Consider the following 16,882-nt stretch of genomic DNA (forward strand, 5'->3'; position numbering starts at 1 on the left):
CACAGTCCCTTTTTAATGCTTTTTTTTCTTAGCACTATTAGCAAGTGCATATAAAATAAATTTTTTCCACATTTGCTTATACAAATTTTCTGACATATCAATAGTCAACAAAAATGCTTTTCATTGTACTGCTCCAATGTACTCTCACCTTGACATAATGTATTGACAAGCTATTTGAGTATGGGATTCTGTCCAAAAAAGAAAGGAAGCTAAATAAGAAGTATGCAGTCAAGTAGGTAATTCTTTTAATATAATAAATAATCAGTTTGGTGGGTAATTTTCCAAACTTTTGTTAAATCAAATTTCATGCTTTTTCTTCCAATGTTTATGTCCTTCATGAGGAAGACATTTAAAAGCTCTTTGCCTACCTTTAACACTAATACCTCCAAAATATGGGGAAAAAACCCAAATACAAAAACTGACAAAAATCAGAATGAAAAGAACTTTTCTTCCATGTAATTTCTTTGTCCACTTCTGCTGTTGAGTCAGGTGTTTTTTTCTCTTATTTAAGAGGTGGATAGACACTTTAAGGAAACAGAGTATCCGGCTCTCACCATGGCCACTAGGATGACGACTCCTAACAGATGAAAATATAGGGAAAGTCCTTTTCCTTTATGCCATGGTATGCATCATGTTCAGAATAAAATCTTCAAAATGGTAACAGTCAAATTTTTCCCAGAACAACTAATTTTTTTTTGGTAGATCCTAACTTTTCTTCCCAAAGGCGGCAAAAGTGTCCCTGTCCCTGAATCAGCCATTGCTAGTCCAAAGAACAGAAGTCCCAGAGCAGCCCAGAAAGCAGATTTGGGGACTGTGTTCATTTCTTTCTTTTTAATTGGGACAATACAATTTAATTACTTTTTCTAATTTATTTTACAGAACTGATTTAGCTGTTTTAACTATAATATAAAATACAACAATATCCTCAGGCAGACAACTAACAGGAGAAAAAAAAACCAGCTGCAATTATTTAAATTTGAGAAACTACTTTTAAAAAGGGTCAGAAGGAAAAGATATAATCACTCTTTAACATTGCTATCCATTATCATTATATTTACTCTTATGGGATCTGTTCTTGAACTTATTTTCCATCAAATAATATCTCAAAGTTTGGAGAGGTAAAAAGCCTTAGTAACTCTCTAAAGAGAGAATCAACACATTTTTTAGTATCTGTTTGTAATTATACTCATCTCTGATTTCACTGTAACAGAAAAGAAACATTAATGCCTCTCTGGAAAGTATTAGAATAATTCATTTTCTCAAAAGATTAGTCAGTTTTATGAACATTTTGAAAATTTTCCTCATATGGAAAAAAAAGAAACAAGTTTCTCAGTAGAATGCATTAAGAAATAGACACATTTGTGGCCTGGACTCAGAAGAAACCTGTTTTCAGGCTCTTACTCTGATTCAAATGAGGGTCTTCAAGACTGTCTTTTAATCAGGCAGAATAGGAAATTAATTTCCCCATTCAGGCAGGAAAGTGATTCAAGCCTACTGCTGAACCTAATGGAATACAGGGAATGAACCTTTCTATTTCTCTCTAGCCATCAGAGAGATCTTTCTAATGGAAATTTAATTGGAAGTAAAATTTATCCTATGATTATAAGCAGTTTTCCCCATGAGTAAACATACTTTTTTAAAAATATGAACATCAAAATATATTCTGTCAGTTTTAGTTTGACAGCAGTTCTGTGTTTACATAATTGCATGTATGTATAGATATCTGGAATTTCATTGGATTTTTACAATTCTTAACAATAAAATTCAGAAGAGTCCAAATAATAAGATGACCTGTGTGCAAACACATGCATGCATGGATATTATTTATTTATTATTTCAGTAATGAAGGTAATTTGGAGAACCTGTATCTTTTTTTCACTCTGGAGTGAATCTGTTCCCTGCTGCCTGTAAATGCTATTAGAACCATCACCATAGCAACTAATGGTGATGCTCAAGCAAAGTGTTCCAAAAATTCCAGCTGAAGAAGTAGATCATTATATGCCCATAGAAAGAAGGATGTATGTTTGTGTAACCAGAAGTGATATGTAAACGGAGACACAAACAGTAAAATTATCAGGACACTGATCCCAGCAAGTGTAAAGGCATGATGTGATTCATTTTTGCAGTTGCTTTAGAGATATTGCATGAGAAAATGCTTTTTATCTACAGAGAATTTAGGGTGCTAGGTTTGAATCTTGATTATGATAGGGCTGATTTATTTTGGCAGAATTGTCTGAACTAGTTAATAAAGAAAACAGTTTTGATTGTTTTCTCATTTATATGTTTTGAAGAACTGTTATAATTAATATGAGAAACATGAATACTTACCTCATTTTAATAGATGAGATATAATTTTCTTGCAAGTCTTGCAAATAGTATGGTCAAAACCATACTACTACATGTATTATGGTTTTGAACATATCACATGAATTGTTGCTCATGTCAAAAACTGCTCACTGGTGTCACTAACATTTACAGTTCCATGGCAAAAATGTATGTGCCACCTCTATATTACATGTAACTTTATATGTAAATCAGACTTCCAGAAAACTCTTAAGCATCTCCTGAGGAAAAGTCATGCCATGAGCATGAAAGTGGCAAATGTTTATTTTCTGTTGCAGAGGGCTTTGTAGAATAGAAGAACTCAACTCTCACTGACCATCACAAGAGGTGAGGGCCCCATGCATCTTAGCAGATTTAAATAATAGCCAAAATATGAGTATTTAATGCACTCATCATACTCAAAATGAAACCTCACAAGTAATGAAAAAGAAGTAGTGCTCCTACTGGAAAAAGCAGTGTTTCAAAAGTAATTACGCCTGCAGAAGAGGAGGAGAAGTCACTTTTTAGTGGTAAAGAGGCATTTTGCTTTAATTTGAAAGGATCTGCCTAATGAGCCATGCTTAGTTCCCATGGACAAATTTATTACTCTCACTTAACATGGATATCATTATTAATTAGGCAAGCAGGAGTCATACTGTCCTGTCAGCAGAGATGCTGGATTACCCTGAAGCTGGGTGTGAGCCAATGTCTCGTCACAGCCCATCCTTCTGCAGGACTACATTCCCTCTAGTGAGAATTAGCATACTGCTAAAAGTTTTGTGTGTGCTTCTCTTCAGAGAGTTTTATTAATTCACAACAAGAACATCAGGGTCAAACGGTACAACTAATCATTATTAGTATGAGAGTTCTTAAAAACTCAACATGAAATTGGCTCATGTCCATCATTGACTAGTAAATTAATATAATAACACAGGGTCATAGCAGATTCTTAAATGGGTAGAATGACATTTATATTTTAGTTGAAGTAATGGTTTGGTAAAAGTTAATTAATGAAGATTCCTGCTTCATCCAGACCTATTTTTAAGACTCCTGACAGTTTTTGGTTTTTGGTTTTTTTTTTTTTTTTCCTAAATTTGCAGACTTTTGGACGATTCCCAGCTGGATTATTTAAAACAAACAAACAACAACAACAGAAAAAAAGCTTTTAATTCCTGTCTTTATAAGGACATTTGAATAGCTATCTTTTAGCTTTGCCTACATATTATTTGTTCAGTTATCTATTGCACAAATTATTACAATCTATAAACCTAGAATACAGATTTTTAATGCTTGAGAAGAAACGTAAAACTAAAGAAAGATCTTGCAGAAAAAGTTGCAGAAGCAGTACTAAAGGGAACCTTACTCATAACTTTTTTTGGAGGATGGAATACTGCTAATAAGGAAAGGAATTCTTCATATATATGTTAGCAATTTTGGAAAAACTAAAATACATACTTTAAATGTATTTGACTTACACTTCTCTTATACTGGACCTAATAATAGGTTGTGATATCAAAATCATGATTGTGATATCAAAATCACAAGTATATAAATTAGAACTAATCACAAATTGAAATTATTATTTGGTTTAATTATTATTTCTGGGGAATGTTGAATTTTCTTTTCATTCTGAATAGGAACTTCACAGAATGGAAATTCCTGTAATAAATGAGTCCATTATAGGTGTTGTTTGTCACAGTATAATGTAGTAGATGAAATATTCTAAACTTTTTATATGCAAAACACTGAGGGGAAATACCATCTAGTACTGATTAGATCTTTCCTAAATCAAAGCATGCTCTCATTTTCATATGTAAGTTACAAAACCTTGGATAAGTATTGTAGATCCCATTTAGCTCTTTTTTCATCATATAGGTTTGATGTAATGCTTAGTAAAATCTAGTACAATTCTTACTAGCAATGTTGACAATAAAGTACCTAGGTTTTTATTTAAATCACTTCAAAGCCTACAGATATTTTTGCATTTTTCAAGCACTTTTTAACAAAGCTCAGTCTCAATGAAACCTTTAACAGTTTTTCACAGTCTATGCAATAACTCTTCTCTTTTTCTTAGCATATTCTTGTCAATGGGAGGCGAAAAAAGCCAGTAAGATTGGAAGAGTCTTAAGAGTATAACTTAAAAGCATCAAACCTTATCTGTACCCAGCTAAATAAAGTTATGCATTCTGGAACTCAGCCATGCACTAAGCTCTGTCCCATTTGAAAATAAGGGTTATTACTTCAATTATTTTAAAGAAAATTATTCATGTGATCCCACATAGTCATGTTTCAGAAAAGCTTTAAGAGTCTGCATTACTAGTAATTACTTATCTCTACTAACTGTTTACAAGAATAGGTAAAGATGAGTTCAAAATATTTTTAGTTTCTTCTATGGTTATAGCTATGAAGAACTAAAACTTTCCCCAGGAAATACATGTATGTACCTTACACATGACTCTTGCCACACTCCATGCTGAGTAGTCCTTCAGGCTGTGGGCTAACAGCCCATTCAATCAGGTTTAGCTCTGGAAGCACAGGGAGTTCAAGATCCCATTTAAAATTTGTTAGACAAGAAGTACCACTTCTAAAAGAAGTAGCTTTTCTGCCCTGGAGGAGTGAGAGTTTTCCAGTGCTTTTGCTCATCTAGAATTGAGATTGTTCAGCCTGGAAGAGAGAAGGCTTCGGGGTGACCTTATTGAAGCCTTTCAGTATCTAAGGGGATCCTATAAGAAAGATGAAGAGGGAATTTTTTCAAGAGCGTGTAATGACAAAACAAGACAGAATGGCTTCAAACTGACAGAGTAGGTTTAGATTAGATGTTAGGAAGAAATTCTTTACTGTGGGGCTTGTGAGGTGCTAGAACAAGTTGCCCAGAGAAGTTATGGATGTATTACCCCTGGAAGCATTCAAGACAAGACTGGATGAGCTCTGAGTAACCTGGTCAAGTGAAAGGCTTCACTGCCCATGGCCATAGGGGGTTGGAGCCGGATGATCTTTAAGGTCCCTTCCAGCCCAAGCCACTCTATGATGCTCTGTTTTGTTGCTACACATATTCATAAGGTAAAACATTTGTCACAGTGCTGCTGCTCTGTGTGCTTTGAGGCTGTGTGTGCAATGGAGCATAGATGTCATTAGCAACAACCTGGATATTATAACCTCTATTTTTAATGCTGGTCAGGACATACTGTGTACAGAATTGACACTTCAGTTTTAGTAGAAAGACCTGAATGAAAAGGAAAAAAAAAAGGTGGGGGTGGGGGGGGAAGAGAAAAAAAAAAAAAAAAAAGACAAAAGGTGTTTCTGGTAGGACATAGACTATTATTTAGCTACACCTAACTGGTTCAACTACACATCCTTGTGAACATTTGGAACAAGATTCTTTTTTTTGTTTTTTGAAATGATGTCTTAAGATCAAACATGTTCATGCTAATTTTTTCATACATGACTAAACACTGTACCGCTACTAAGCTTAGCACTTGATGGAAGTAAGAAAGGAGATTTTTCCACAGTGACTAGTCATTTTAAAATCATAGGAACTTATTTTTTCCTGGTGATTGACAAGAGAGGATAGACAATTCTAGTAATTGTAAATCACACTTCATCCAGAAGCATTCATGAATGCATGCTGTACTGGCTTTCTTGAACAAGTTGGTCACATTTCTACTGAATGAATGGAAAGGAGAAAGTAATGTTTGCTCTCCCCTTGCCTACTTGTATACCTGAGAGTGACAGTTTCAGACAGGTTCCTGTTTTATATATTTTGTTCTCAATCAGCTTTAGGTCCCTGGTTCTCTGCCCCAGGGAGAGCTGACTTGAACAATGTAAGCTGCTCCTCCAGCTTGTATCAGCTGGGTGTGCTCCCCTTGGTCTATTCAAGTTGTGTATAACCAGAAGGCAATACAGTCCCCTGAGTCTCCTTTGCTGAACTTACCTCTGCCCTTTGCTATGGGGTAGCTTTGTGAAAATTGCATGCAGGCTACTTATACCCAAATCTCCAGATGTATTGGCAAGGACAGATGGTGAGCTTGTGACTTGTGGCAACTTCTTTGATTAGCAGGGACTAAATTAATTAAACCTGTTTCTGCAAACCTATTTTTCACAAGAACAAATTACATGCCAGAATAAAGCATCCTTTATAAATAAATTTCAAAAATTAATTGAAAACATTTTAATGAATGGATTTCATTATTAACTTGCTTATTCTTTGGTTTAGTACCAATTACAAATACTAGCAATCACTAATTATTAAATATTTATAACCTGATGTCCATTATGTGATGTTATATTGAAAGCAAAGCCAGAAATAATTGTGTCCTCCAGGGCCAAAGCCAGCAATCTAACCATGGGCAACCACTATAGTCTCTACCATCAGTATACATTTAAAGACTAATTGTATGTTGGATTTTGTCACCCTTCAGAAATATGAACTTTTTTTTTCCTAGCCTCTGTAAAGAAAACAGAACATATGGACTTTTCATACTTCTTAAAATAAATATATTCCTTTGTTCAACCTTAGGGTTGGGTGTAGAAGTCAAATAGGTCAGAGAAGCTGATATTTGTGTTCCTCATGTGAATAGAAAGTTGAAAACTTTCACAGAATGTATCTAATCTAAATGTGTATAGCTGATAACATTTTTGAGAAGTGATTTGTTAAAATATTTAAAGTTACTGCCTGAGATACGCTGTTCTGTACCATTCTGAATATAGGCATACTTTTTACAATTCATTGAAGTGTCAATATTTAGAACAAACCCCTGATTTTTAGTGCCTCAGCAACTGTGGTTATTCATGTCATTTAAAATGCCATTTAAAAATGCTGGGTTTGACACATAAATGTTTGCAATTAAAAATATTAATTGATGTATGCCAGATTATATAACTTCAGGTTTTCATCAGGACAGTGATCTACTGGACCGTCGGAAACATTGCTTCAGTGTCCAGTCTGAATCTGGAGAAGATCTTTACTTTTCTGTGGAACTAGAATGTGACCTAACACTATGGGAAAAAGCCTTTCAAACAGCAACTTTTTTAGAAGTTGAACGGATACAGGTGAGAACAACTGCCTTGTTGATCATCTTTTGATACATTAACAAATTAGGCCCATATGAAATAGTCATGGAATTTAAGAAATTTTATGACCTTCTGCAGCTCTCAAATTATTACTCTTTTATGTAAATAATTGCTTTTGCTGTTCCAAAACAGCTTGCAATCTAGCCTTCAGAAGAGGTCACCTGGAATACAGTATTTGCGTTATTATGACAACGTGATACATATTTGTTGATTGAAGTTCATGGACAGACGTGGAAAAACAATCTATGGATCAGGGACAAAATGCAGCTTTTTAGACATTCTTACTGGCTTACATGCTGCCTTATTTGTTACTGAATATCACAAGAGAAACATGAAGGAATTAAGTAGTCCTTGTAATACCAGGAATGAGAGTATACTGAGTGAAGTACTTACTGGATACAAGCAAGAGCAAAACTTGTACCTCAGGCACATTATTCTTTCTCCACATTTTCCTGTTTCTTGTGTATTTACTCTATTGTCAGGTAACAGCGCAGAGATGGACGACATTCAAATGCAGATTACTCGTGACTTTTTGTAGCAAAATTACATATCAGAGTGATTAAAGATAACTTTTTCTCACATGACCAAAAAGTCATTACTTTTTTACTTTAAAAAGAAGAAAAAAGCTACCCACCACAATTGTAATTCACGTAATCCCAACTGTAATATTGATTTTCTAATCATGAAATATACATGTAGTTAGAACAGCTTTAGTTGATGTTGGCAGGAGTTATACACACCTACCCAAGCCATATTAGCATATTTGCCTGTGCAAGTATTGGCTCACATATTTTCTGTGTCCTCCTGGGAATGCAGGCAGTGGCATGTTTTTATTCAGACAAAGAGTTAGTTAGTTATATATTAGTCCTTTTTTGACCTGCAAACCACCACATGCAGATGGACTGAATTGGTATATACTAATGAAGATCCAATATGCAAAAACTACCCTGCTGTCAGTTTTAACACACAGTACCTTTGTTGCAAGAGGAGTCAGGGGAGGTTCAGCTTTCCTCTTTTAAATTCATGCAGGCTGTTACAGTTTATAGAAGCTATTCTTTTAAGATGTACTTGCATGCTGGAAAATCTTAAGACTAGGTTTTTTGTGTAAAACTTGCAATAATGTATGTCCTCTGCCACTAAATATTCGAGAGTTTTTGTCTTATATAATTCTCTGCAACATATTTTATAGTAGTACTGCTGTTCTATCAGTAAAAGAATATGTGGCATTTTTCTTGAATAATTTTTATCTCAGAAGCCACCTCATATTTGTTCTACTTTCAGATTGATTCATACTGTAGCATTCTTGGTTTAGATTTTCTTTGGGGTTTTAGAATTACATTTATTCAAAATTGCCTTCAGGCTTCTCCAAAATAATTTCCTTTATATCCTAACCTCAGATTCATCCTAATCTTTTCACCTTTTTTTTTTTTTTGTCTCTCCTAATGTTCAATGTAGCAATTAAGAATTCAAAGTAATGATTTCCTGATTGATTGGTTGATTGATTGATTGATTGATTATATCTGACCTGTGAAAGTGAACAAACTGGCTTCTCATGATAGAATATTATTGTGGAAATCACACTTCTTATTCTACCTTTTTTCTTTATTTTCTTGGAAAAAAATGTAGAATATTTTTCATATAACTGGGTTTGGCCTCCTCATTTTTCTTTAGCAAACCATTACTGCTTTCATCTACCAACTTGCAGATGCAGATAAAATCTGGCAGTATAATTTGTTTCCAACGAGTTCTTTCATTGCTCTGTGAGAAAAAAAAGGTGATAGATTCAAAATTAAGGTATCAACTGTGCACTTTTACTAAAATTTTGGTTAATGTTGATATGAGTACTCATATATAAAGTAAATGGTAACCCAGTAGGTTTGTCTTACAATAAAATAATATAATTTTGAAAATGTAACTTCAGTTTAAAGCTACCATTGAAAATTATTCAACAGTGTTGTGTGCTATTCCATAATCATGCAAATAGTAATCCTTACTCAATTGCTATAACCTCTATAAGAGGTTAATCAGGAGCCAATCCTAATATAACTCCAAAAATATATTACAAATTCAAATTTTTTTTTAAATGCATTACTATAAATATATAATGAATTCTATTTCAACCTAATTCATAGCTTCTGCTAGAGGTATATCTAAACCAAAAATTAAAATTTGGTTTTTATTAGAAAATAAATATATTAGAGGAGGCATAGTAAAATTCATAATAATTTAGCAATAACATGGTGCAATGATACAGTGGTGTCATTTTGGAGTGTTACTGTCACTTTTTATTTAGTTTTGTAATGTAGTAAGTGATGGCAATCCATTTTCATAATTACCTATAAAAAAAATTACTTGAAATGAAAATCCCTTTTCCTTACTCTCTCACAGCATTGTTGCACAAAGAATCTGAAAATTTTGCAATGATGTGCAATTATATATATATATGCCTGTCATATTCCCTTTGTGTTCCTGCTACTTTAAGCTAATATTTTCACCTCTTGCACAATGAATTTTTTTCTTGCTGTCCTTGCTTGTATTGTAGTTGTTTGTTTTCTAATGTAAGGTTTATTATGTAAGCTGTTTTATGTTGGAGTATTTTAACTTATTTTTTCATTGATGTTGAATATGAGTTTAGAAGTCTGAATTAAACCTTAGATTTATAGTTCACTTTCAGCTTTCTGTTTCAGCTTCAGAGATAGCATACATGAAGTTCACAATATACTGTTCTTTCCATAATTTAAACTGTGCTTGTTGAGGGAATAGTTTCTAAGGAAGAACTTCGAGTTGTCTCCTTCAGCCTCTGCCTGACCCATTGAATTATTAATAAACCAAAGTTAACATTCTGTATTCTGTGAAAGAACAGCAAATGACTGCTGAAGTGTGTTCTTTTGGGAAAGGAATTTCTCAGTTCTGATGAGGTTTTCATGAGTTCTTGTGAGAAATCAGCAACCAAAGCCAAATATCCACAATATATATTATTCATAGTCACTTCTAAAGTTTTAAAATGTTAAATGGATAAGAAATTTTAAATTATCTTGTACCTTGATAACAATTTTTGTCTTTCTGTTTTTTCCAAATCTGAATTAAAAGGCAACTTAAAGAAAATAAAGATGAGAAAAGTCATACAAGAGTTATCTAGTGTCTGAAAGTTCATATCCCTACTCTGATCTGTCACCACAATCATGTACAAGTGGATACAACACCTGCAAAAACCAAGGGATATTCTTTCCCGAGGAAACTAAATTCTCACTGTCCAGAGATCTTTTTGTTATTTTTACTTTTTTTCTTTTAATTGTTTTGGCCATCATAGTCTGAGGGCATAGAACAGTCTTTTATATAAGTAAAGAATAACTAAATCAGCTGCTACTAGTGATCTGCAGTTTCTTCCTGCAAAGAACTACACTTAGCTGAACTAGATGATATTTCTCCACAAACTGTTTGCTGCCTTTTGTATAAATACCCTTCAGTCTTGGAAGTAGGTTGCTTTTTCAGTACAGCCTTGAACCAAGGCTGGTATGTCCTGTTTCTCATAAATCTTAAGTTCCCAGTGAGGCTAATTAGCCAGTCCAAGCTCTGGGTTTAAAAGCAGAGGAAGCTGTACCAGCTCAGCTTGGTGCTGCAGTGCACACTGTAGGCTGGCCTCTGGTGTTGGGGTGGGAGGTTAGAAAACTTCAGATGACAATATGTATTTTAAATCGGATACACATTTTCCTTGCCAAATTTAATTTCCAGTAAAGGCTCTAAGTCTGCTGCAGGTAATGAACGCTTACAAACAAAAATGTAATTTGCATCTTGTAAGATGTTTGCAAGATAATCCCATAAAACCATACATTTGTGCTTGAAAATTTTTGCATATGTAACTTAATTAACTGTAAGTAACTGAAATATATTACTTTACACTTTTTTCTTCTACTAATGAGATAGTACCAAGGGCAATATTCTCTTCTTTATCAGTACTGGTTTAGAATCAAATTTTACACATTCATAACAGTCTCATGGTATAGCTGATCAAAGGGGAAAAAAAAGAAAAAGCCACTTTTATTTGTAATATAAACATTAAGTATGAAGTTTTCAATTTTCCTTTATTGTATTTTCTATTTAGAAGCTGTTAATGCACCTTCCAGATTCTTGTGTACTAAGGAAGGCCATTAAGAATCCAAAAAGCCCCCCCAAAGAATATATAAGTAAAGGCATCTGATTTATCTTTATAATGAAAATTCCAAAAATAATCATAGGTTCTTTTGTAGTACTTATAATTTGTAACCCACATTGTTCCCACATTTACAATTTATATTTTGATTTTGCTGACACATTATAGGTCATGGAAGTCTTTGTTCTCATTTCATAATTTTAGCAGCTACAGCAATATTTGATGAGTATATCTGTATTTCATTTAATCTCTGGGGCAAAATGCCTATAAAATTAGAATCAATTATTTTAAGAACTTGCATCTGATTTGGAAATGTTTTGATTTTTTAATGTATTTTGTGATGAAAAAGACAAGCCTGTCATTTTGTACCTGAAGTCAGCCTTCAAGCACAGCAGTAGTTTTGATGCTAAAAATTACACTTATAAATGTCTAACAATGTGTATTCAAGTGTGATGTTATGGAAATAAATAGAAGCATATATTTAAAAACAGTAGAATGATAGAGTCTTTCAGAATTCCAAGGTTTCTCATAGAAACCTTTACGATATATTAGTCCACTATCTGAAGAAAAAAAAAAATTCAAGTAATTCCATTAGTTGCTAAATGGCATGAAATACTAGTTTTTCCCTGAGATTTAGGACAACAGAAAACCACAAGAAACAGTGTACTATAGAAATATTTTGTATTTGCTTTTTTTTTTTCCTTGAAAAGATAAAAGGAATGTATTAATTTTAAAAGTTTTGGAATGAAAAATCAAATAAGGAGGTTTGAAAATAATATTTTTTTTATTTTAGAGAATGTTATTAGTAAGCCACTGAGGCAATTCTAAGCCTTTCATTTTTTTTTCCTAATGGAAGCAAAGCATGTTTTCACATGTCTTAGACAACTTCATTACTGATAAAAATCCTTTTATTTGAAGTACAAAAAGTTGACATATTTACACACAAATTATTTATTTCTGATAATGATTTTCAGGTATATAAACATTAGAATAAAGACTCAGAAACAGTGGTCCTAGAAAAACATTTAAGAAATGTCTTCTGTGGTAACTATCCCCTCTGATTTTCCTTTTACAGTGCAAGACGTATGCCTGTGTTTTAGAGAGTCATCTTATGGGACTTACCATCGACTTCAGCATGGGCTTTGTCTGTTTTGATGCTGCCACAAAGGTAAAGTTCTAAGAAATTTTTCCTTCACACGGTTATTATGCCTCGTATTTCTAATATTTTGAGATAAAAGGTACATCCTTAAAATGTCCTTCTCTTTGTTATTGAAAAAGATTATCTCTTATCAAATCTCTCCTGCTTTAGTTTAAATTCAGGACTGATTTCTAATTATGTGAGAAATAATATTCTGTTATTTGCTTGTTATAGAAAAATCAATACTGATACCAATCTGAAACAAGCATCAGGTCTTTATTCTTTAATTTCACATGAAAGCCCACACTGATTCAGCTTGATGGTTTGTTTTGCTGGTATGTCCTTGATTTTGAGAAAAGATAATTTTCTTGGTTTCAGTCTCATCTGTGAATTTAAAAGTAATCTTCCATTTTCTTCTCTTGTTTCATGGGAAGGAATGTATGCTATTACAGCAATTTCACAATTGCCAATTTATATTTTAGCTATTATTGTTCAGGCATCTGTAGAAAGAAAAATCAACCATAGTCTAGCTATATGTCTCACCCATAAGCTTTTCCTGTCAGCTTAAAAAAAAAACTCAGTAGAACTGATGAGTCTGCTTTATCAAGCAAATAGTGTAGAATCAATTTCCATATTGTATTATCACATGTCCAAGTCTCAATAAAATCCTTGAGACCCCGAGTATGGCATATGTTTACATTTGCACTAATTGCTGGTGAATCCTAAAATGTGTTCAGGCTTTACTGCTACTATTTGACACTGCTGTTAATGGTAAAATCTTTCTTCTGAGTGAAAAGGTGAAATCTTTCTTCTGAGTTCTCCTTCTCTTCAGTACCTATTTTTCTTTGAGATGCTGCAACATTGCCACCACCAATTGCTGAAAATGCCCTTTTGACTCCAGAATTTGTTCCTATGCTCTATCTTAAGTCAATCCTTCCCACCTCATTATTACACTAACCCAAGCCGTTTTATTCTTCCCACTCCATTCTGTTTGTTTGCATAAAGTGATGTATTTTAAATTCAAACATTTATATAACCTTCTTTTTGTTACGGAAATAGTCTTGTAAAATTCATCAATGAAACATGACATCAGTTTAGAAGGTATAACACTAAAATATCAGTACAACAGAATTAAAATGCAGTAGCTCAGTAAACCACCCTCCTATATATATATATATATATATATATAGTAAAGAATTTCTTTTGTATATCTAAACTAAATGTACCTTTTCATTTTGAACCCATTACTTCTTGTATTATATGTACGATATTGTATGTTAGAATAAAGCATTACACCATGAATAAAAAAAAGGACATTGTTTTGTTAGGCAATAAGGCATTAGGCAGTGTGAGATAAGGATGGCAATTGCATTAGAAAAGAAACAATACAATAGAAAGCAACATAATCTGTTGCCAAGTGACTGTTGCAATTAAAATTGTCAAATAAGCCATAAGGTGAAATGTCTGAAATTTAAGTGTGTCAACCACGTTTTAGTGGGTTCTCAAATAGGGAAAACATTACCCAGTCTCCATCAGTTTATGGAAGGATGAAGATTGTAGTGCTCTTAGCCAAAAATGTATTCAGATATTATTTTGATGATGACAAATGTAAATTGTGTCTATGCTGGCAATGTTCTTCAACAATATTGCTAATCTCATATATATCTGAAATGCAAACTAGACCTGTATAGTCACTTAAGCTAAAAATGTTATTTTCTGCCTTATGAAGTTCATATGAAGTGAAATTTGTTTTCCAAAAAAACAAAGTGAAAAAACAATGAAAAATGGAAACTACTTTTCAGGACAAGGAAAATGCAAATAAAATTTTAATTATATCATTCATATCTTAGTAGTATTTACATTTGCATTAACATTTCTAAATTAAGGGTATACAAAAGTCCTAGCAAGTGTCCTGTAAATTAACATACACAATATTAAAGACAAAAACAGTATTTAAAATGACATACCATTCATGAAAACGATATCTACATATAATTCTTTATAAATTCTAGGATTTTCTTGCAATTTGTACTTGAAAAATCAATACAAACAACTATCTTTTCAGTTCCAATCACAGGGTACCTACAGCTCCATGGGGCACTCCATTCCACTGTCTTACCACCCTGATCATATAAGATTTTTTTCTTCTGTACAATCTGAACTCTACCTTCTTCTACTTTAAAAATATTGTCCCTTGTCCTGTCACTGTAGGCCTTGGTAGAAGCTCTTTCTCCATGTTTATATAAATAAGCCTCCTTTAAGTACTGAAAAGCAGCAATAAGATCTCCCTGGAGCCTTCTCTTCTCCAGGTTCAACAGCCCCCACTCTTTCAGCGTGCTTTCATGACAGAGATGCTCCAACCCCCTGATCATTTTAGTGATCCTCCTCCTGTACACATTCTCTTCTGTTATTTTGCTGCTGATCATACCAAATTCAATCACTCCTTTTTGGGTAAAGATTAACTTAAAGCCGTATTTCATAGACTTCAGACTTCAGTGTCAGTTTTAACTGTTCATTCTGTATTTCTCTCAAGATAACTCAGAGAATAACCCTGCAGATAAAAGATATTTTAATAAATTCACAGAAAGTCTTAACAAGTACCTGGAGGAGAAATCTGCTGATTTGTAAAAATCTTATTTATTTATAACATTTTCATGTTTTGGAAACAAAATAGTTTCTAAGAAGTCCTGTCTAATATTTTGTTGCAATGGTACCATCAGTAAATCTTCAGACAATGCCAATCTTATACTTAACACTGTGCTCATGGTATTTTAAATTCTCTTTCTTAATTACTAATGAATTGACTGTGAATTGTCTTTATAAGTGCATAATTACTAATAAACTAAAATTAAGGAAGCCAAGTTCTTTAACTCATTATTTTAACAGTTATTCAGATATTCAAATGTTCCATTTATTGAAGCAGTGCAACAATATTTAAATTCTTTCTTCCCTCACATTTCAAGTAAGTGAATAAATTATGTCCAGCATGCCCTGACAAATTGCAGTTAAAATTTCACAATTTTATAAACCCCAACCACACCAAACTCCCCCCCAGTCTTCATGAACAAGTGTATAGGGGGTAATGACTCTGATTATATTTATGATTTCCAGAAAAACCTTACAACCCTGTGTAGGCTTGTTTCCTGCTTTGCTGTCATTTAATCCTTAAATAATATTTAACTATGTAAATTGAAATTAGTGGTTAAAAACTGTCATCTGTGCTAAATGTATTTCAAGTCAAACATCATAATTAGATAAAAACATTGTTTCTGTGTCTGCACAGACCTATGATAAATATGAGTACACAAAGTATTAAACTGAGTTATTCATAAAAAATTTGTACTGTGATATGATTATAACAGCACTGGCATAAATCATAGCTGTTTCTGCCACATATTCTCTGCTTTCTCTTATTCATTTTCTGACTGATAACTCATAGGGTCAATAGTAGTTTGTCATTTGGAGTATTTTGTTATGATACTTTATAACAAGCCATTATAATTTTACTGAAAGGAGAATGAACAGCTTTTAAGACTACCTGGTTAAATCTGATTATGTCAGCATTTCAGAAAATTAGTTCTCAATTGAGGTAAAAAATCTACTAAATAGAATTTTGGCCACAAAGTGATTTTTCTCCTTGCACCTTAAAAAGTAATGATGAGTATATTTATGCCCTTGTTCTTCTGTAGTACTTTTCAGAGATAAAACTCTAGTGCAAGATGTCATATTTTATTAACAAGGTATGGTTTGAAAGCAAACTGTAACACATAACCCAAGCCAACACTGGCATGTGTTTGATTATGATTATTTTCGTGATGTGTTCTTTCATTTGTTGTAGTTATAAACCTGGAGTCAAAAAGCCACCTACCTTCTGTGTTTGCATACACAGAAATGTAATTCTAATCAATAGGGAGTTTCCTTAAAGCATCTCTTTCACTGGGGACTTCTTCAGCATTAACCATTTTTATTTGTTTTATTTGAAATACAGAATGTCAAATATAATCCACCCACTGAACTTCCCTTTTTCTTCACTGCTATTATTCTGTGAAAAGTGAATTTAGTTAATCTTTGTGAATACCTTCTAGATATTTTATTTTCTTTTCTGCCTTAATCACATTTTCCAGATTCTGTTTAGTTACTCCTTGCACTACAAGGTGCCTTAGTATACAGCATCTACTCCAGAAAGAAGTTTTCACTAGAGA

General features: G+C 33.1%; 1 protein-coding gene across 9 annotated transcripts in view; it reads left to right on the plus strand.

The window, feature by feature from the left end:
* SNTG1 (syntrophin gamma 1) overlaps positions 1-16,882 on the plus strand; it is a 314,313-nt gene that overhangs the window by 273,802 nt on the left and 23,629 nt on the right. For 8 of the 9 annotated variants that reach the window (XM_077783692.2, XM_085572105.1, XM_085572103.1 and 5 more), the window contains 2 exons: positions 7,219-7,371; positions 12,618-12,710. In XM_077783692.2, the coding sequence (XP_077639818.1) occupies positions 7,219-7,371; positions 12,618-12,710 (246 nt within the window). Of the gene's footprint in view, positions 1-7,207; positions 7,372-12,617; positions 12,711-16,882 lie in introns of all 9 variants that reach the window. The other variant, XR_014952899.1, reaches the window with a different exon arrangement.

The sequence above is a fragment of the Lonchura striata genome, chromosome 2 (assembly GCF_050655825.1).
Source record: "Lonchura striata isolate lonStrDom1 chromosome 2, ASM5065582v1, whole genome shotgun sequence".
NCBI lineage: Eukaryota > Metazoa > Chordata > Aves > Passeriformes > Estrildidae > Lonchura > Lonchura striata.